Below are 21856 nucleotides of genomic sequence, written 5' to 3' on the forward strand. Positions count from 1 at the left end.
ATAAACATCAATGACTCCACATTCTCACAAGTGGTAAATTAGGCATGCCTCCTGCTGGGTGAGGGAGGACTCCACCACACAGCCAATGAATCGCAGCTCCAAGCAGACTATCGGGATGTGGTAGTAGCTCTACCTCTGCCGGTCAGCTTTGTCTGAAGTTCACCACATACGAACCATCACTTATTTAACAAAAACCCTTCCAACGCCAAGAGGATCTTTGTGGGTCAGGCAGCTACTGTTGAGGAAATGGACAGACGATGATTCAAGTCCACAACTCCCTGAAAGATTTAACACAAGTAGATAGAATGGTAAAGAAAGTGCTCAGGGCATTGAGGAGGAGGGTCAAGATGGCATGTTGCAGTTTTTTTGGACTTTGGTTAGGCTGCATACGAGGTATTGTGTTCAGTTTTGGTTGCCCCGTTACAGGAAGGATGTGGAGACTTTGGAGAGGGTGCATAGGACGTTTACCAGAATGATGATTAGAGGGTATTAGCTATGAGATATTATTAGACAAACTTGGATTGCTTTCTCTGGAGGTCAGAGGCTGAGGGAGACCTGAAAGAAGTTATAAATTTATGAGAAACACAGATAGGGTGGACAGCCAGAAACTTTTTCCCATGTGGTAATGTCAAAGACTGGAAGGCATAGCTTTAACGTGAGAGGGGCAAAGTTTAATGTATGGGGCAAGTTATTTACACAGAGGGTGGTGGGGATCTGGAACATGCTGCCGGGGGTGGTGGTGGAGGTAGATATGATAGTGGCATTTAAGAGGCTTTTAGATCAGTTCATGGATATGCAGGGAATGGAGGGATATGAATCACATACAGGCAGGTGAAATCAGTTTAACTTGGCATTGTGATTGGCATGAACATTGTGGGCTGAATGGCCTGTTCCAGAGCTGTACTTTACTATATTCTGTTGATTTTTTTCTCAACAGCTTACTTTGTCACTGTTCCTACTGATGACATTTACTCTGACAATATTTATTATTGTTGGCATAGTTACTGAGCAATGGGAGGGAGTTTGCGAGGCTCGATATCATGCCGAAGCACTTTATCTCTGCACTTTCCACTGCCTGGCCCATCAGAAAGTATTATTGTAAAGTTCATGATGATTTGATGAGGAGAGAAATATTGAGCACGCCGAGAAGCAGAGAAGGTGGAATTTGTCCGTGGGTGACAGTCTTAAATACCTTTTCCACACACTGTTTCCAGTGAGCTTGTTGACTGACAGAGTTAATTGTTGATCGGCTGAGCTGAGCTCTCCGCCCCCGCTCACTCTCAACAACCCTGGATCCATCTCTCTCAATCTCAGGACAAGCCCAGCACCCCACCTGATACCAGAACCCAATCCACCATAAGTGCACATGACTGGTTTACCTTCACCCCACTCCACTTGAGAGACCCAGGGGTGGTGAGACTCAAGGGTGGAGAGACACAAGGGGGAAGATCCCAGGGTGGGGGAACAAAGGGTCGGGAGACATAGGGGTGGGGGGACACAGGGGGTGGAGAGGCCCAATGTTGGGGAGATCCTATGGGTGGGGAGACGCAGGGGTGGGGAGATCCCAGGGTGGGGGAACGAGGGTGAGGAATCCAGCGGTGGGGGCCTCTGTGGTGGGGAGATCCCAGCATTGAAACGGTTGTGCACAGATCCTGTGTTGTAACTATGAGAGGCTTGTGGGAGGATATAGTGCGGGGGAGCAGGAGTGGGGGGGGGCGGGTGGGGGGCTGGAAAGAGGGTGCGGGTCGGAGTGAGTGGGCAGGATTGGTGGGGTTGGAGGGGGGTGGGCAAGGTGGGGGGAGTTGGAGGGGGTGGGCAGTGTGGATGGGGGGGGGGGGGGTTGCTTGGAGAGGGGAAGGATCAAAAGATCCCAAGCCTTGCACCAGATTTCATCATGTGGACAAAGTTCTTGGTGTAAATATTACCAAGAATCTGTCATGGACCAACCACATTGAGGTGACTGCCAAGAGGCACACCAACACTTCTATTTCCTCAGGACACTGAGGACATTTAGCATGTGTCTGGTGACTTTCACACATTTCTGTTGATGTACTATTGAGGGTCTCAATCCGAAACATCACCTGTTCCTTTACTCCAGAGCCTGACCCGCTGAAATCTTCCGGCTTTTTGTGTCTATCTTCCATAGAAAACATACTGTCGGGTTGAATCACAGCTTGGTTTGAGAATAGCTCTGCCCAACACCGCAATAAATTGCAGAGAGTTGTGGATGTAGCCCAGTCCATCACATAGACTATAGACAATAGACAATAGACAATAGGTGCAGGAGTAGGCCATTTAGCCCTTCGAGCCAGCACCGCCATTCAATGCGATCATGGCTGATCACTCTCAATCAGTACCCCGTTCCTGCCTTCTCCCCATACCCCCTCACTCCGCTATCCTTAAGAGATCTATCCAGCTCTCTCTTGAAAGCATCCAACGAACTGGCCTCTTGTTCTTCCTCATCTCCGTTCTAAATGGCCTACCCCTTATTCTTAAACTGTGGCCCCTTGTTCTGGACTCCCCCAACATTGGGAACATGTTTCCTGCCTCTAATGTGTCCAATCCCCTAATTATCTTATATGTTTCAATAAGATCCCCCCTCATCCTTCTAAATTCCAGTGTATACAAGCCTAAATGCTCCAGCCTTTCAACATACGACAGTCCCGCCATTCCGGGAATTAATCTAGTGAGCCTACGCTGCACGCCCTCAATAGCAAGAATATCCTTCCTCAAATTTGGAGACCAAAACTGCACACAGTACTCCAGGTGCGGTCTCACCAGGGCCCGGTACAACTGTAGAAGGACCTCTTTGCTCCTATACTCAACTCCTCTTGTTATGAACGCCAACATTCCATTGGCTTTCTTCACTGCCTGTTGTACCTGCATGCTTCCTTTCAGTGACTAATGCACTAGGACACCCAGATCTCGTTGAACATCCCCTCTTCCTAACTTGACACCATTCAGATAATAATCTGACTTTCTATTCTTACTTCCAAAGTGAATAACCTCACACTTATCTACATTAAACTGCATCTGCCATGTATCCGCCCACTCGCACAACCTGTCCAAGTCACCCTGCAGCCTTATTGCATCTTCCTCACAATTCACACTACCCCCCAGCTTAGTATCATCTGCAAATTTGCTAATGGTACTTTTAATCCCTTCATCTAAGTCATTAATGTTTATCGTAAATAGCTGGGGTCCCAGCACCGAACCTTGCGGTACCCCACTGGTCACTGCCTGCCATTCCGAAAGGGACCCATTTATCCCCACTCTTTGCTTTCTGTCTGTCAACCAATTTTCTATCCATGTCAGTACCCTACCCCCAATACCATGCGCTCTAATTTTGCCCACTAATCTCCTATGTGGGACCTTGTCGAAGGCTTTCTGAAAGTCGAGGTACACCACATCCACCGACTCTCCCCTGTCAATTTTCCTAGTTACATCCTCAAAAAATTCCAGTAGATTTGTCAAGCATGATTTCCCCTTCGTAAAGCCATGCTGACTCGGAATGATCCTGTTACCGCTATCCAAATGCTCAGCAATTTCGTCTTTTATAATTGACTCCAGCATCTTCCCCACCACTGATGTCAGACTAACTGGTCTATAATTACCCGTTTTCTCTCTCCCTCCTTTCTTAAAAAGTGGGATAACATTTGCTATCCTCCAATCCACAGGAACTGATCCTGAATCTATAGAACATTGAAAAATGATCTCCAATGCTTCCACTATTTCTAGAGCCACCTCCTTAAGTACCCTGGGATACAGACCATCAGGCCCTGAGGATTTATCAGCCTTCAGTCCCATCAGTCTACCCAAAACCATTTCCTGCCTAATGTGGATTTCCTTCAGTTCCTCCATCACCCTAGGTTCTCCGGCCCCTAGAACATTTGGGAGATTGTGTGTATCTTCCTCAGTGAAGACAGATCCAAAGTAACGGTTTAACTCGTCTGCCATTTCTTTGTTCCCCATAATAAATTCCCCTGCTTCTGTCTTCAAGGGACCCACATTTGCCTTGACTATTTTTTTCCTCTTCACGTACCTAAAAATACTTTTGCTATCCTCCTTTATATTATTGGCTAGTCTACCCTCGTACCTCATCTTTTCTCCCCGTATTGCCTTTTTAGTTAACTTTTGTTGCTCTTTAAAAGAGTCCCAATCCTCTGTCTTCCCACTCTTCTTTGCTATGTTATACTTCCTCTCCTTAATTTTTATGCTGTCCTTCACTTCCCTCGTCAGCCACAGGTGTCTCTTACTCCCCTTAGAATCTTTCCGCCTCTTTGGGATAAATTGATCCTGCAACCTCTGCATTATTCCCAGGAATACCTGCCATTGCTGTTCTACCGTCTTCCCTGCTAGGGCCTCCTTCCAGTCAATTTTGGCCAGCTCCCGCCTCATGCCTCTGTAATCCCCTTTGCTATACTGTAATACTGACACTTCCGAGTTTCCCTTCTGCCTTTCCATTTGCAGAGTAAAACTTATCATGTTGTGATCACTTCCTCCTAATGGCTCTTTTACCTATAGTCCCCTTATCAGATCAGACTAGACTCCCCACCATTGAGCTTGAGTTTGAGTTTAGTTTATTGTCACATGTACCGAGGTACAGTGAAAAGCTTTTGTTACATGCTAAACAGTCAGTGGAAAGACAATACATGATTACAAACGAACCATCCACAGTGTACAGATACATAATAAAGGGAATAACATGAATAACGTTTAGTACAAGATAAAGTCCAACAAATTCTGATCAAAGATAGTCCTAGGGTCTCCAAAGAGATAGATAGCAGCTCAGGACCGCTCTCTAGTTGTTGATAGGATGGTTCGGTTGCCTGATAACAGCAGGGAAGAACTCAGTGGGTTAGGCCTGAGGAACTGGATTGGAGATGTACCTTTTGCCCAATGGGAGAGGGGAGAAGAGGGGGAGAGTGTTACAAGACTCCATCTTCAAGCAGGCTCCGAAAAATAGCCAATAAAATCAGACTTGTCTCATCCCAGTCTTCTGAATGGTCTTTCCATAAGCCAGGGTACTGTCTGATTCACCTCTGCCCCATTGCTGACATAGAACTTAGTCTCTGGAACAGATGCACTACAATGCTGAGAACTGTAATCTGCACTCTGCAGCTTCTCCTTTGCTTTCCCTATTGTACTTCGACTTTGACTTGATTGCATCTATGTATGGGATATCTGACCTGTTTGGATACCAGTCAAAATAACATTTCTTACTATACCTCATACCTAAGAAATCTAAATCTCGTGGTTTGCCAAGGCCAGCGGTTATTGCCTATCCTTGAAAATACATTTTTGTCAGGTACATGGCGAGAAAGGGTTTAGAGGGACAAAGACCCAACTTGGGCATGTGGGACTGGTGTAGATGGGGCATTTTGGTTGGCATGAACAAGTTGGGCTGAAGGGCCTGTTCCCTATAGATATAACCCTTGATATCCATGTATCTGCCCAGAATTATTTTAGTCAAAATTGTATCCACTTCCAAAGCTTCTTCTGTCAACTCATTTTACATGTGGTCAACCCTGTGAATGAAAAATTGCCTCTGAGGTTCCTCTTAAATCTCTCTCCCCTCACTCTAAGCCTATTCTTTCTAGTTGTAGAATTTCCTCCGCTGAAAATGTGACTGTGAGTGTTCACTTTATAATCCTCATAATCCTCTACACCTCAAAAGGATTGGGTCTGTCTCTTGAAAGTACAAAATCTGATTCTACATTTGTGCTCAAGAAAGAAGAATGTTTTTATTTGTTTTGTTTTGCACAGGAAGTCCTATCTTGCAGACTAATCAGAATGCAGCAAAAGTAAGCAACAATGTAAAAAAGGAAGTGGGACCACAGCACATAAAATGTGAATAATTTAATCGAATAAAAGCTTCACTCATCTATGATTAATTAAGATGCAAAGTTAACAAAGTTGTTCGAGTCTCTAGTTTGTATTTGTTGCAAATTTATTCTGCAGAAAGCTCAGAAAACTGCAGCAAATTGCAGATCTAATCTTTTAGCCAAATCTTTGTAAAAAATATCAGCGGTTTTTGGATATTATTCTTTGTGCCTTTTCTGAGAGACCAACAATAGTTTCCCTCACAGTAAACACATTGTAGTTCCTGCAACCTTCCCTCCATCTAACCTCAGGGCACTGACTCCACTGAATATAAAAAAAGACACCGAGTGCTGGAGTAACTCAGCGGGTTATGCAGCATCTCTGGTAAACATGGACATGTGATGTTTCACAGAGAGCTGGAGTAACTCAGTGGGTTAGGCCTGAGGAACTGGATTGGGACAAGATTCAATATAACTCCAGTTTCAGTGACCACAGATCATCGCCTGCTGTATTCCACTCCATGTTGCCACCGCGGTTAATGATTTATCCAACGTCTTTCATGTTGCCATGACTCACAGAGATGATAACAGCCACAACCAACTCCCCACTGTCACACTGTGACTATAAGCCGCTTGTGGTGTTTTGCAGTAACTGGCACCATGCCACCCATCCGAGAAGCCTTGAAACTGTGAAATGCTTTCCAACAAATGTGTTCCATCAAATGGGAGAATGAGGGGTGCAGGGTACCAAACATTTCCTGTGATTCCCCAAGGATGCAGAAGATGGGAAGTAGGCATTACTGCTCAATGACTACTGAGATCAGAAGCTGGAGTAGACAGGGGCGGACTGCTCTTATGGCAGCCGGTGGGACAGGGGAAGGGGATGGGGGGGGGGGGGAGAGGGTCGGGGGGAAGTTGATGCCTATGTGGGGCCAAAGGAGATTGTAGACAATTCAGAGAGACAAGGTTTTCATGACATTTCTACAAAAAAAATATGTGAAAAGTTAACTTATTCAGGATTAATCATAAGGAAACAATTGTGGAAAGTGAGCAATAATGTAAAATCCATAAAATCCATAACAGGCAGGTGAGACTTGTGTAGATGTGACGTTGGCCTTTGTGGGCAAGTTGGGCCGAAGGGCCTGTTTCCACGCTGTTTGACTCTGTGACTAACTGCCGGATAACAGGAACATTACAAGCGGTCGGATGCACACGGAAGCCCGAACACGTGGAAGTGGAAGAGGCGAACTAACTGAGGTGCTCTTACAAAGACCTGGGACAGGCTTGGTGGGGCGAAGGGCCTCCCTCTCTGGGGTGGGAGGAGTCGTTCTGACAAGCTTTGATCTGAAAGTCTCCTGCTTAGGTTAGGGAGCGAAGGGGAGCTGTGTACAGAGTCCACCTTAACCAACCTGATCTCCCGGTGGCTGAGCACTTCAACTCCCCCTCCCACTCCCAGTCTGACCTTTCTGTCATGGGCCTCCTCCAGTGCCATAGTGAGGCCCACCGGAAATTGGAGGAACAGCACCTCATATTTCGCTTGGGCAGCAGTATGAACATTGACTTCTCCAACTTTAGATAGTTCCTCTGTCTCTCTCTTTTCCCACCCTCCCTCTTCCCAGTTCTCCCACTGTCTTCCTGTCTCCACCTATATCCTTTCTTTGTCCCGCCCCCCTGACATCAGTCTGAAGAAGGGTCACCCATTCCCTCTCTTCTAGATGCTGCCTGACCTGCTGAGTTACTCCAGCATTTTGTGAAACATAGAGACAGCTACGTCCAAAACTCGTTCACCCTCACTGCACACAAGACAGTTTCAAATTCATACACAAAAAATAAGAAAATCTTTATTTCTTTCTCGGTTTACAAAATACTTTAAAAGTAGCTTTAGTTACATAAATATTCAAAAAGTACTGTGAAACAATTAATAAAATGTGAACAATCTAATCAAATAAATAGCTTAACAATAATATTAAATGACAGTCAAAGTAACTATGAGGCTCCCGCAATCACCCTGTTGCAAACGCTGATAAATAGGGTACAAAAAACTGCCAGTGACGCAGAATCCCACGGAACATTCAGACCCACATCTACAATACCGAGCGGGGATGAAGCTTTCAGTGTCCACTGCGGGGCGCCGTGGGAGGTGACAGTTAGTGCATTGTGCCAGCTATCGCCGGCCATGTTGGTACTTTGTGACTGCGTGTGTACTTGTTTTATAAACGTATATGTCAAGAGTCAAGAGTCTTTAATAGTCATATGTACTGAGACCAGAACAATGTAATTCTTACTTGCTGGCATTTGTGTGTGTTATAAACATGTGTAAGAAATGTGTGCGTAACTACTCTCCGGTCTGTGTGTGTGTGTGCATGTGCGTGTGTGTGTCCATATGTGTGTGTGTGTGCGTGTGTGTCCATATATATGTGTGTGTGTGTGCGTGTCCATGTGTGTGTGCGTGTCCCCACATGTGTGTGTGTGTGCGTGTGTCCATATGTGTGTGTGTGTGTGTGCGTGTGTGTCCATATATATGTGTGTGTGTGTGTGTCCATATGTGTGTGTGTGTGTGCGTGCGTGTCCATGTGTGTGTGTGTGTGCGTGTGTGTGTACGTATGTGTGCGTTTGTGTGTCTGTGTGCGGAAGCGTATATGTGTGTATTCTCCGTCCTCGGCGCGGACAGCTCGAAGCTCTAGTGCTAGCCTCCAGCAGCCCAGTGCCAACCTGATGTGGGATAAAAGGCAGTACACAGAACATTACTTTTCAATAACACAGTGCTACTTAGCAAGAGCTCGCGAGCTTCACTTCCTGAGTATCTGTGCTTCGATTCCACTTATCAAAGAGATCGCTTCAATTGCGAAACCACTTCATAAAGGCAATGGAATAGATTGAGTCTATTTTAAACTGTTTTATCTGCATGGCGACCTAAGCGTTTTAATTTTCCCTTTAGAAGTGATTATTCAGTAAATTTACTGCCGACACTCCTGAAATATTCCACGTGTAATGTTTCCGATTCCGAAGGTTTGGCCACGTTTGTTATCCCGCGACAATAAACCACTACACTGGGCAGCGAATTCACCCTCACTCGCCCTTCGCTGATCACGCCCACTCCTTTTCTCCTTTTAGATTTTGTTCGGAGAAATGTTAAATAAACTCAAAGTGAAGCGTTGTTTCGCGAAATGCGGCCCTGCCTGCGGTTTGCTGTTTACCAGCCCTGAACTGCTTCATGTCGCTGTGTACAGGATGCGTTTGTCAAACATCAACAGTCAACACTTGCAAATAAATATTCCTCGCAAAGGGCACCGTCAAAGGGAGGGACCAGTGGACCACGGCCAGGGTGTGGCCGCACGCCTCGGGATTAGTACACATGTCTGCGGGCATAGGGGGCACTCATCACCACGGGGGGGGAGGTGGTGGAAGGGCCGGTGGGATCATTGGCCGCTCTGGGGTTGGTAACAATATTTACTGCCTCTAACATTAGCTGGAACATCACTCCACAGTGATGCCCCAAAAACACTGTACCCGTGCCGAAGCTCACACCCCTGGCTGTCTTTTACATTGAGAGAGTGGTATTTACAATTGCCCAATCTCCGTGCGAGTTCCTAAAGAAACGCAATGAGGCTTAAATTTGACTGGGCCAACGGGATATTGCCGGGGGTGGAGAGTTTAGCTGCGGGACGGGTAGAAGGGTCACACCATTCGTTATTGAGATTAGAATCATTGTTAACGTTGAAAAGTTTGGACGTTATGGCGGCTTCGAGTTGATGGGATCTGCGAGAACTGACATCTTCCACAACATGGACCTCCCGCCACGAGAGGTTGATCCGGGAGGTGAACTGAGAGGTGATCCGGGAGCAGGGCAGGTGGCGGCCGCCAGTGGCCTTCAGAGCCGGAAGATGCCAAAGTAAGTGTCTTTATCGTAACTCAGCAAGTCTGTGGAGGTCACAGATACAAACAACTTGTCTCCTTTCTTCAGCTGAAAGACGCCGCCCTGGTTCACCGAGTTGAAGCTCGACGCCTGGCTCCCGTCCACTGGCGTTTTAGATGCTTTCATCAGCATCGTGACATGCTGCGGGTCGGTTTGCAGGTAGATGTACTGAACGAAGGGCACGTTAGATGTCACTTTGGACCCGCTACTGGTTAGTCGAAAGCTGACCTGACAGTAGACGAAGTAAAGTCCCGGCTCGGTTATCACCAGCTTCCCGTGGGTGTAGTTGATGTTGCGCTTAAAGGCGGGAAATCCCTCGGTCATCCAGTGCTTAATCGGATTTCCTTTGTCGGATGGAAAGGTGACCCCTAAACAAAGAGGAAACTGTAAGCGGGTTGTGGGATCGGAATGTCGGAGTCTGAAGAAAGGTCCCGACCTGAAACATCGCCTATCCAATGTTCCCCGGAGATGCTGCCTGACCCGCTGAGTTACTCCAGCACTTTGTGTGTCTATCTGTTACTCCCCTTATGCACCAATTCTACGCGACAAACCCCTGAGCAGAAGCGGAGATGGCGACAGGACAGGGAACTCTCCCCTTGGGGTGGCAGTTAGTGTGTGCTCTTGACCAGGGAATGGAGCCGCCGACTGTAAGAGGGTGGGAAGTCCGGACGGGGGTTGTGGGAGAGGGTGTAAGGGGGAGAGTGAAGGGTGATTGGTTGGGGAGGGGACGGTGGGCGGGGAGGGGATGGAGAGGTAGGGAGGGGAGAGTGGGAGGGGGAGGGTAGAATGGACGGGGGAGGGGACGGTGGGAGGTACTGAGGGGAGGGGAAGGGAGAATAGGAGGGGAGGCGATGGTGGGTGGGGGGAAATGAAGGTGAGAGGTACGGGGAGGGGTAGGTGGTCGTTTCAGAGGGAGAGGGGAGGAGAAGGTGGGTGATACGGAGGGGGTAGGGGATGGGATGGGGAAGGCGAGGGGAAGGGCGGGAGGGGGAGGGGATGGTGGGCGGGGGAAAGGGTGGTGACAGGTACGGAGGGGTTTGGGGAGGGTAGGACGGGAGGGTTGGAGGGGGAGGGTAGTGTGGGTGGGGGTGGGACGGTGGAACGTACGGAGGGGGCTCTCCTAGAGCCAGTGAGCCGAGTGTCGCTGGGAACATCAGACTCTGAGAGCCTCGCCGCATTGACTTCCCTGAAACTATTCCCGCGTCCGCGACCCTACACCTACCTGGGAAGCTGATGGCTCCTGGCGCCGTGGCGATGAGATGGGCTGCCGTGCGCTGAGGGTAATGCGAATCGTGTCCGACCGGCCGGCCTCCTGTACAAGAGAGGAGTGAGAGGTGAGGAGAGGGAGAGAGCTGGCGCCGGCTGACCCACCACCGCACAGACACGGAGGGTAAGGCCGGGGCCGTGGCCGGGCGGGGCAGTTGATCCTGGCGATTCATCTCCTGGCAGCGAATGTTTTGCTCAGAGACAGACGGACACTGGAGTGGGATCGGAACCCACGACCCTCTGACCCACAGCACAACGGCCGCCTCTTGGTGACAGGACAAACCAGGGGCCCTTCTGTGGGACCAGACACCAGCGTTGAACTGGATAAAGCGCAGAGAGGTTTCACGAGGGCGTTGCCAGGACTCGAGGGCCTGAGTGATAGCCAGAGATTGGACAGGCTGCAATGTTATTCCTTGGAGCGCAGGAGGCTGAGCGGTGATCTAATAGAGGTGGACACGATCACGAGGGGCTGCACAGATTCTTTTTTCCCTTTGTAGGGGAATCAAAAACTGGAGAGCATAGGTTTAATGTGTAGGAAAGAACTGCAGATGCTGGTTTAAGATGAGAGGATAAATATTTAATAGGAATCTGAGAGACAACCTTTTCACGGTATATGGAACGACCTGAGTAGGTAATTTAAGCTATAATGTCATTTAAAAGACATTTGGACATGAATGAGGATTAGAAAAGTTTATAGGAATATGGGCCACACGCGGAGAAATGGGACTATCTTAGATGGGTATCTTGGTCGGCGTAGATGAGGTGGGCTGACGGGCCTGTTTCATGCTGTACGGTAGTATGACATGATGGGACGGTCACATCGACAAGGCTTGGCCCATCCCCTCTGAAGCCAGACATTGCAGCTGAAACGTGGGCGGAGCACAGCGGAGAATTGCCATTGGCCCAACCACTGAACACATCAAGCCTGACCAGGAATCCTAGGCCAGATTTTGGTCCCCTTCCACAGATGCTGCCTGACCTGTTGGGCGTTTCCAGCATTTTCTGTCTTATTTTTTTCAGATCGTTCAGTCCAGTGAGTGTTTTCAAAGAAAGAACGTGACACACTGATAGACCTGATGCCACAACTCCAGAATCAAGTTCGATCCTGACCTCGGGGGCTGTCTGTGTGGAGTTTGCACCTTCTCCCTATGGGTCCCCCCTCCCCCCCCCCCCCCCCCCCCAGTACTCCTGTTTCCTCCCTCATTTCAGAGAAATACGTGGGTTAATCTGCCACTTTAAATAGCCACCAATTGTGGATGACGGGTAGAATCTGGGTGTCGTTGATGGGAAAGTGGAAAAAGAGGATTCGTGTAGGATTAGTGTAAATGGGTGTTTTGTGATTGGCCGGACTGGGTGGGCCGAAAGGTCTGTTTCCGTGCTGTCTCTTTCTATTACTCTATAATTCCTCACTGCCCCCCTGAATTCCGCACTCCCAGTTCCATTCCCCTCTAAGTTGCCGCTTCTGCCCACCCGGAGATTCACAGAGACGTGCTCGCTCCCGGAGATGTGCTCGCTTCGATGGTCAGAGGTGCGGAATGGCAGACGCACAAGGAATGTCTTGTAAACTGTCTCCTGACATTAATGACAACCGCCTGTGTTACACGCTCTGTCATTGGGCCGTGGACAACAACCTCCAACGTTTAACTGAACATATTTTTTTCCCCCTGGAAAATGTGTCTGTCATCCGCTTGGGTCGAGAATTCGACAAGAGCACGTTTTCCATTGAGAGCAAAAGAACTCTGATTATCAATGAGAATCTACTCCATCGAGGAGAGTAAAGGGAACGAGGAGACATTGAAAATGGACAGTGGGCGAGCAGAGCACAGCTTTTAAGAAACATTTGGACAGGTACATGGATAGGACAGGTTTAGAAGGAAAGGGGCCAAACGCAGGTAGGTAGGACTAGTGCAGATGGGACATGTCGGTCGGCGGGCCTGTTTCCACGTTGTACGACTCTATGACTCTGTCAGAGCGCTCGGTGTGTGCACCGCTGAGGCCCTGGTTCTCCAGCAGCGACCACGGAGCAGCCTGGCTTAGTCTGGGCCGTGAGACAACTAATCCCCACAGAAGCTGAAAGCGATGCGATGTTTGAACTCGCGGCTGTGACCTGCGCTCTTTGTTGCAATGACCATCCTGTCCTGCTCAGCGCCAACATCCAATTCAGTCTATCGCCGTCCGGATGCAGTCATCGGGAACCCCAACCTTTTCAGCATCCTCACCAGTCCGTCCAATGTTATCCCAATCACACGGTACTGACACTCTTCACATTCATAGGATGAATGGAGCTTCGATATGGAGTCATCGAACGCGGAAACAGACCCTTCGGCCAAAATCGGCCATACTGACCCACGCTGCCCACCCCTGGTGGCCACGACCGGCAACAAATCAATGCATCAAGTGCCTGACCTGTAAACAACCTTCAGTTTAAATCTGTGCGGGTGGTCTAATCCTACCATTTATAAAGCACCTTCCTTTTTAGATTTATCAGTGGAGGATTACTGGACATCAACGTGGCCCGCGCCGATTGATCATGACTGCACCTCAACACGGACCCGGTTGTCTGGTCGACTCTCCTCCCACCCAGAGGGCAGCCGACCCCAGAAACCATCTGCAGTTCCTTCCTACACAATTAAAAACTAAATTTGATTACAGCCAAATGATTACTGCTGTCGTTCTCGCCGTGATATCCCCTAGACTCCAAGGTAAAATGATCTGAACTACCGGGTTATGGCATTTCTAATTATAGATTATCAGTGGGTTATTGCGTTGGTGGGTCCGTTAAACTGCGGCATTTAAGAATTTCAAGCGTCCTGTTATATTTGCCAATCAAACACTTGACTCTCGCAGTAAACGCTGAGCCGGTCAGCGCCGACCACAAGGGTTCGTTCACCAGATCTGACCAAATCCCTGCAGCCGCCGCCGGAGTCCGACAGCCCACGGCTGGTGTGGGGGAAAATATTGGGATTAAGACCATTGAGATCCCTTCCCTCTCCCCGAGGCAACGTCGCGGGCATTTACCTCTCTGCGCGTCGAAGGACGCCCCTCCGCCCTCGCCTCTCCGCTCCTGGGCGCCGGGCATCAGACACTGCAAGAACAAGACACAGTCAGCGACTTCATATCAGGCCGGCAACCCTTCGGCCCGCTGCCTCTACTTGCCATTGGACAGACAATAGTCCAGCGTCTGAAAAGAACCGGAGCCGTTAATCGCTCTTCCCTCTCCCCGACCCAACCCACCCACTGGGAGGGCAGTAAACTGGTGCGGATTTAGCCCAGACGCCACATCTGCATTTATATAGCAACTTCCCCCCTCTACCGGCCTCCCTCGCTTCAGACGGAAGCTGAGATGCCGCCCACCTGGAAGTCAGCTTCTGCGGCCCCTGGAGTTGGACCCGGTCACATTCGGGCAGCCAAAGAGCTGTATAGCACGGAAACAGGCCCTTCGGCCCATCCCATCCATGCCGATTAAGTTCGCATACTGGGCCAGTCCTATTTCGCTGCATTTGCCCCATGTCCCTCTCAACCCTTCCTATCCATATATCTGACCAAATGTCTTTTAAAGGTCGTAATTGTATCCGCTCCCATAACTTCCTCTGGCAGCTCGTTGCAGATACTGACTACCCTCTGAGTGAAAAGGTAATCCTGAAGTCCATCTTCAATATCTCCCCTTTCGCCTTAAACCCATGCCCTCTAGTTTTATAATCCTTTACCCTGGGAAAAAGACTATGAGCGTTAACTTTATCCATGTCCCTCATGATCTTGTGCACCTCAGTCATATCGCCCCTCTACTTGCCCTCCTACGCTGCTATCAGAGGGTCCCTCGTCTTCAGCCCCCTCCCGGGCCCCCGATACCCCCCCCCCCCAGCGACATCAACTCACTCATAAACCACTGCTTCTGCAGCGAAGCGCTCGGGTTTTGCGCTGTTGGTTAGTACAGGAAGCGCGGCTGGGGCCTCGGTGAACAGCTCACACTTGCACTGGCGCCGGGCCCAAAGGGGCCGGGCTGGAGACCGCGGGAGAGTGTGCACCGAGTGTCAGAGCCCAGGTGCCTTTACCCGCTCCCGTTCTTCACCGACTAGGCCCTTTCTCGGGCCAGAGCCCCTGTCCCCCGCCCGCCCTGGGCCTGACCATCTCCATTGCCCAGCCCGGGAACATGCTACCCCTTCCACCCACTCTCCCCCCCCCATCTCCCCCCCCCCCCCCACGGCCAGACCTCTACCCGGGTCGGATCCCCGCTCACCCCCACCTGACTAGACCCCCGCACCTCCCCCCTCCCCCCTCACGCTCTCCACGGTCCAGCCGGACCAGCCCCATTCCCCTCGGACCACGACACCCCCCACCCGGGCCAGACCTCCACCGGACTGCCCCCCCCCTCTCACGCCCGCCCCACCTGACCAGACCCCCGCCCCGCGTTGACCTGTCCCGGGCCAGACCCAGACCCCCACCTGTTTAACGCATCGCCGGAGCAGATCGCCCTCGGACCACGTCTGGTTTCCGCTGGTCTTGCTGTGTCCGGGGGTCGCGGGCGCCGGCTCTCCCCCCACCTGGGGATGAACGGAGAATAGAGTAATGTAAAGTAGCAGCGAGGGGTAGTCGGATAACAATCTCCCCGAAACAGCGACGAGCAGGCACTTTATCGACTAATGAAAGGGATATCACTGTCTGCACTACTGGGCCGAATGGCCTGCATCCCTACTGAACCATTCTAACCCATTTCTATAATGGTGATGGAAATACAAGGAACCGCAGTTGCTGGAATCCGGAGCAAAACACTAAGTGCTGGAGGAACTCAGCGGGTCAGGCAGCATCTGTGGAGGGAATAGACATCGACGTTTCGTCCCAGACCCTGAACCAGGACTGACCCGAAACATCCACCCTTTCTCCGCCTCCACCAATGCTGCTCGACCCGCTGAGTTCCTCCAACACTTTGCTCTTTGCTCAATAACATTCGTTAATTGTGCCAAGTTTGTCAAACGCTGCACAAAGTGTATCTGTTCGGGTGTACATAGCCCGGGTATACACAGACCCCGGGTATACATACTGTTCGGATTTACACAGACCCCTGGTACACAACAATATGCACAAAATCTGGGTCTACAGCACTGCCTCCCGCTTCAGGGACAGTTCCTTCCCAGCTGTTATCAGGCAACTGAACCAACCCATCACCAACTAAAGAGCGGTCCTGAGCTACCATCTACCTCATTGGAGACCCTCGGGCTATCTTGAATCGGACTTTACTGGGGTTTACCTTGCACTAAACAATACCCCCTTTGTGTGTAGAGAAGAACTGGTTTAAATCGAAGGTAGATTCAAAATGCTGGAGTAACTCAGCGGGACTGGCAACATCTCTGGAGAGAAGGAATGGTTGAGGTTTCGGGTCGAGATCCATCTTCAGATTATTCCCTTTATTCTGTATCTGTGCTGTGGATGGCTCGATTGTAATCATGTATTGTCTTTCCGATGACCGGTCAGAACGCAACAAAAGCTTTTCACCGTACCTCGGCACACGTGACAATAAACTAAACTAAACTAATCTCATTAACATCTGTGCTGAAATTTGCTCAGACTGTGCTTTATAGCTTCATTTGACCATGTTACAGTGTAAAAGAAGCGACGATATAATAGCTGGCATCTGAGCAATGTTCACCTGTATTTGTGCGTTTTATTTTCGCAAATGAACGTACAACTGGACCATTTGGCCCCCTGCACGTTTCCAGGTGCCTGCAAATCTCCCTCAATTATCTACCATAACATCAATTTGCAAGCAACTCAGTCAAAAACCAAACATACGTTAAAATGTTAACATCGAACGAATTAGTGAGCAAGGAACAGTCCGTTTAGTGCGGACTCCTCTCGGTGCAGCCTCACCTTGTCCACTCTCATGGCCAGATACACGTAGAGCATGGCGCTTGCAATCATGTGCGCGGCCAGTAACAGGACGACCATGTAGAGGACGAAGCGGACGGACATCGAGGGTTGGTGTTCGCAGCTCCTGCGTCGGCCCGACATGTCGGTCGCCTCGTGCATGTTGTCGACCACAGCGGATAGTGTCGGTACACTCCCTTCCCGCATAGTGGAGCTGCCTGGGCGCAACATTCAATCTCTTGTCATCTCGCACCTTTCAGGAAACTAAATAAGTTATACAGCACATTTCTTAGAACCCCACACTTCCTGGAAAATATGCATCGCCCAAGTCAAGTTTGTGGAGTAACTTTGTAACGGCAAAAAGCGCTCCATCTCCATCACCTTTCCTCGGCGAGTTTCCCATCCTTCAGATGGCGAGATGAATTTCCTCGCCGTCAGTGTACTTTTATTCATAAACTCAGTTTTATTGTTTGACACCAATTGTCATGAAGCAATCTTTCAATCAATTCGCATTTCCTGTATCAACGATTTCCTTTCCCTTTTTCAACCCGACACATCTTGCAAATTGCTTCTGAACTTATTGGTTGCCGCTGGATACAGATATTTTGCTATCCGAATGATTTCTGTGTCATTTCTTGTAGCATGGTGTTATCACTGGCAGTCAATGGTCTAACTTTTCAGAGTAGGAAAGTGGTTTTTGCATCACACGATCAACAAACAATTTCTGTAAAGGACCCGCTCCGTGCAAGCTGGACTCCACGTTTATCTTAGTGAAGATCACAGCATTCATGTAACGGGCTTGGCTGATATATAAATGCACGCAGCTTCTATTGCAGATTTTGCGGTGAAATATCCAATACAGACACTTGCCTTCATCGGTTGAATGAGAGATATGTTCAACATCATCGGTTTTGTAGAAACGATTTTGATTTGAATTGGCAAAAGATATTCTGATTATTCTAACAGTCAGTGATGGTGCGAAGGTACCATGAACCATGACACCATGAGCACCATGTATTTGTTGCTTATTGGCAGGAGTAGGCCAGAGGTATTCTATCTTGGTGAGCATTTACAATGAAAGGACTCACCTTATAATTGATCACTATTTAGAATCATAGGGTCACACAGCATGGAAACAAGCCCTTCAACCCAACTTGTCCATGCCAATCAAGATGCCCCATCCAAGTTTGTTCCATTTGCCCAATATTTAATAGGAACCTACCACATATCCCTCTAACCTTTCCTGGCCATGAATCAGTCCAAATGTATTTTAAATGTTGTTATATTACCTGCATCAACTACCTCCTCTGGCATCGTTCCATATATCCACCACTCTTTGTGTGAAAAAGATGCCCCTCAGGATCCTATTAAATCTTGCCCCTCGCACCTTAAACCTACATGCTATGGTTCTTGCTTCTCCTACTCTGAGCAAAATACTCTGTGCATTCACCGTATCTATACCCCTCATGATTTTATACACCTCTATAGGATCGCCCCTCATCCACCTGTCCTCCAAGGAATAATGTCCTAGACTGTTCAACTTCTCCCTATAGCTCAGGCCCTCGAGTCCTGGCAACATCCTCACAAATCTTTTCTGCATTCTTTTCAGCTTAATGAAATCATTTTGATACTAACATTGAATACAATACTCCAAGTGCGGTCTTGCCAATGTGTTGTACAACAGTAACATAAATCTCAACTTTAATACTTTATACCCTGGCTGATCCTTGGGAAAATAAATTGTTCATATTTTAGATTAAAACCCCTCATCAAATTATTCTGCTGAAAGTTCTTCAACCTGGAATGTGAACTTTGTCTCCCTTTTCACAGATGTTGCCTGTCCACTGAGAGTTTCCTGCAGTCTCTGCTTTATTACCCATTTACAGAACTTGCAATTTTATATTACATGCATGATGAACTTTGTTGTTTTCTTTTATGAATTAGATATCATTCCCAATTTTTCTTTCCTTCTTCAGATCACTGAATCACATTACTGTCAACCATATAACAGTAATCACAAGTGCTCCTTGTGATCCAGCATGATGAAAGTTCGATATTCTGGATCAGTCTGAAGACAGGTGCTGAACTAAAATGTGGTCTGTCCACTCCCTCCGCAGGTGGAGGTGAACTGCTCAATTACTCTAGCACTTAGGGCTTTCCTCCAGATTCCAGCATCTGTCCTCTCTTGTATCTCCTTTCATATTCTCCACAGTCAGTGGCTTCACCCCTCTACTGATTATTTACAGTGTATTCAGAAAGTTTTCAGACCCCTTCACTTTTCCCACATTTTGCTACGTTACAGCCTTATTTTAAAATGGATTAAAAATTTAAAAAAATCAATCTACGCACAATACCCCATAATAAAAAGGTGAAAACAGGTGTTTAGAAAGTTTTGCAAAGTAATTAAAAATAAATAACTGAAATATCACATTTACATAAGTATTCAGACCCTTTACTCAGTACTTTGTTGCGGCATCTTTGGCAGCGATTACAGCCTCAAGTCTTCTTGGGTATGATGCTACAAGCTTGGCGCACCTGTATTTGGGTAATTTCTCCCATTCTTCTCTGCAGATCCTCTCAAGCTCTGTGGTAGAAAAGTCATATTGGTCGGAGCATTGAATATAAGACTCACAAAGTCATGTTGTAGCTTTATAACACTTTGGTCTGGTCGCATTTGGATTATTGTTTGCAGATTAGGTCGGCCCATTACAGGAAGGATATGGTGGGTTTCGAGAGGGTTCAGAAGAGATTTACTGGAATGCTGCTTGGATTAGAGTGTATTAGCTACAAAGAGAGTTTGGACAAACTTAGGTTGTTTCCCTAGAATGAGCTATAGGGAAAAGTTAGGCAGGCTAGGACTTTATTCCTTGAAATGCAGGAGGCTGAGGGCTGATCTTAAAGATGTGTATAAAATCATAAAGGAAACAGATTGATTGCAGTCTTTTACCCAGGGTAGGGGAGTCAAGAACTTGAGGGTCTTAGGGTCTAGATTTTAGGAGAGAAGGGAAGGAGTTAATCTAAACCTCAGGTGCAACTTTTTCACACAGAAGGTAGTGGGTATATAATGATCAAACTGCCAGAGATAGTGGTTGTGTCATGTACAATAACAGTATTTAAAACACATTTGAATAAGTATGGATACGAAAGGTTTGGAGGGATATGGGGCAAACACCAGTAAATGGGGCTAGCATAGATGGGGCATCTTGGTCGGCATGGACGAGTTGGGCTGAAGGGCCTGGTTCTGTTCTGTATGACTCTACGCACCAAACACACTGCTGGAGGAAGAGTGGTCATGTGTGGACATGAAACGTCGACTGTCCACTTCCCTCTAAAGACACCACTCCACCCTCTGACATCCTGCAGCAGTGTGGTCTTGTTGCAGTTGCCATCATCAACTTCTCTTGTCTAATTAGTGTTTATAGAGATGCAACATAATGTCCTAACGTTTATATCCTATATCCTATGAAGGCAATTATGCCTTATGCCTTCTTTTCCACCTATTGATTAATGTTGCCACAGTCAGGGAACAATGAACTTGAAGTCCAAGGTTTCTCTTTTGATTTTTAATGATAAATGATTACTGTACATATCCTACCCACATTTGACTTTCTAAATGCATCACCTCACACTTGTCAAATTTGGTATAGAAATGATTTCATTAAACTGAAAAGAATGCAGAAGAGATTTGTGATGATTCCATGCCCTTCGACCCGGTGGATCTGTCTAGCAGGCAGGGCCTTATGCAACACCATACTTGTCCATGTGGACATCATTACCAAGCCGTCGTCATCAATCTTCTCAGTTAGCTCCTCAAAAAATTCAAACAAGCGGGTGAGAGTGAGAGGCAAATAATGAACTCATCGAGGGGGAGGGGGGAAGATTGAGTGTGGGGGCACTTGGTGTGCAATCTATAGACCCGGCCTATGAGTTTTGATACAAATAAAGCTAAGCTCCCTGCAGCCAGAACCAAAGTGCATTAGGGGAGCTTGGCACTCCTGAAGAAGGGTCCTGACCCAAAACATCACCTAGCGACCTGTTTTGTCACTCTGGTCCAGAGATTATGCCTGACCTGCTGAGTTACTCCAGCACTTTATGTCCACTGTAGAACGTATAGGTTGCTTCATGTCCTGGAGCATCAGTTCCAAAGCACAGGAACACAAGAGATTGCAGAGAGTGGAAACAACGAACTGCAGATGGTGGTTTACAAATGAAGACACAAAGTGCTGGAGTAAGTCTGAAGGTGGGTCCCAACCCAACACATCAATCCTCCATGTTCTCCAGAGATGCTGCCTGATCCGCTGAATTACTCCAGCACTTTGTGTCCTTATGTGTGTTCCTTTGTCTTTGTTCTTTATGTTCAGGTTGATGCTTGGGATGTTGGTGGTAAATCGGCAATAAACGTATTAATGAATCTCTTCTCCCACCTCTTCCTCTCTGATCCAAGGAGGTTTGACATTTTTCTTTCACAGCCCATCATCTCTTGTTTCTATTTTATAATCTGGAGACAAGGGTAAATGTGTTTCAATTTTTCAGTTTCAACATGTCCACCTTTTCTTGGTTGTGTCTCCGGGGTCAGTGACTAACAGCAGGGCCGTCTTAACGCATGGGCCTGATGGGCACTTGCCCGGGGCCCCACGAGCATAGGGGCCCCATGCTGATCTGTGTATTTTAAGTGACTTGCAATAAATAAATACTATTCACAGCGATCTGTAAGTGCTTTTCGCAACAATGTAGCACCCTAAGTCAATCGCTAAGTGCTTTTCGGTAAGTGCTTTTCGCCGGCACGACAGGGGGGGGGGGGCTGGTAGGGAAAGGGGGGTGGGGGAGAGTAATGGTGGGGGCGACGGGGAGGGTGGGAGGAGGAGAGAGTGGGGGTGGGAGGAGGCAGAGTGGGACCTGTGAGTAGTTGTCGTAGGGGCCCCAGTACACTGCTTTGCCCGGGGCCCATAATGCTGTAAAGATGGCCCTGACTAACAGTCGTCATTACAGA

The 21856-nt window shown here is 48.2% G+C and overlaps 1 protein-coding gene across 1 annotated transcript; it reads right to left on the reverse strand.

Moving 5' to 3' along the window:
* Window positions 1-7821: 7821 nt before the first annotated feature.
* Window positions 7822-17117, reverse strand: LOC144600357 (CD40 ligand-like). Its single transcript, XM_078411932.1, has 5 exons — window positions 16870-17117; window positions 15447-15545; window positions 14023-14089; window positions 10961-11050; window positions 7822-10106 (listed from the first exon to the last, which is right to left on the reverse strand). Exons 1-5 carry the CDS (start codon window positions 17095-17097, stop codon window positions 9694-9696), a joined length of 897 nt encoding a protein of 298 aa, XP_078268058.1. The 5' UTR covers window positions 17098-17117; the 3' UTR covers window positions 7822-9693.
* Between the last annotated feature and the right edge of the window lie 4739 nt (window positions 17118-21856).

This window comes from Rhinoraja longicauda, chromosome 15 (genome assembly GCF_053455715.1).
Source record: "Rhinoraja longicauda isolate Sanriku21f chromosome 15, sRhiLon1.1, whole genome shotgun sequence".
NCBI classification, from domain to species: Eukaryota; Metazoa; Chordata; class Chondrichthyes; order Rajiformes; family Arhynchobatidae; genus Rhinoraja; species Rhinoraja longicauda.

Bases quoted from the DNA above. Each gene is read 5' to 3' on its own strand.
- LOC144600357 (XM_078411932.1), bottom strand. From the start codon at position 17,097: ATGTTGCGCCCAGGCAGCTCCACTATGCGGGAAGGGAGTGTACCGACA. The intron at 15,546-16,869 runs GTGAGGCTGCAC...GTTCATCCCCAG, and splicing joins TGGCCATGAGAGTGGACAAG to GTGGGGGGAGAGCCGGCGCC. The intron at 14,090-15,446 runs GTGGGGGTCTGG...TTGTTCTTGCAG, and splicing joins TCCGGCGATGCGTTAAACAG to TGTCTGATGCCCGGCGCCCA.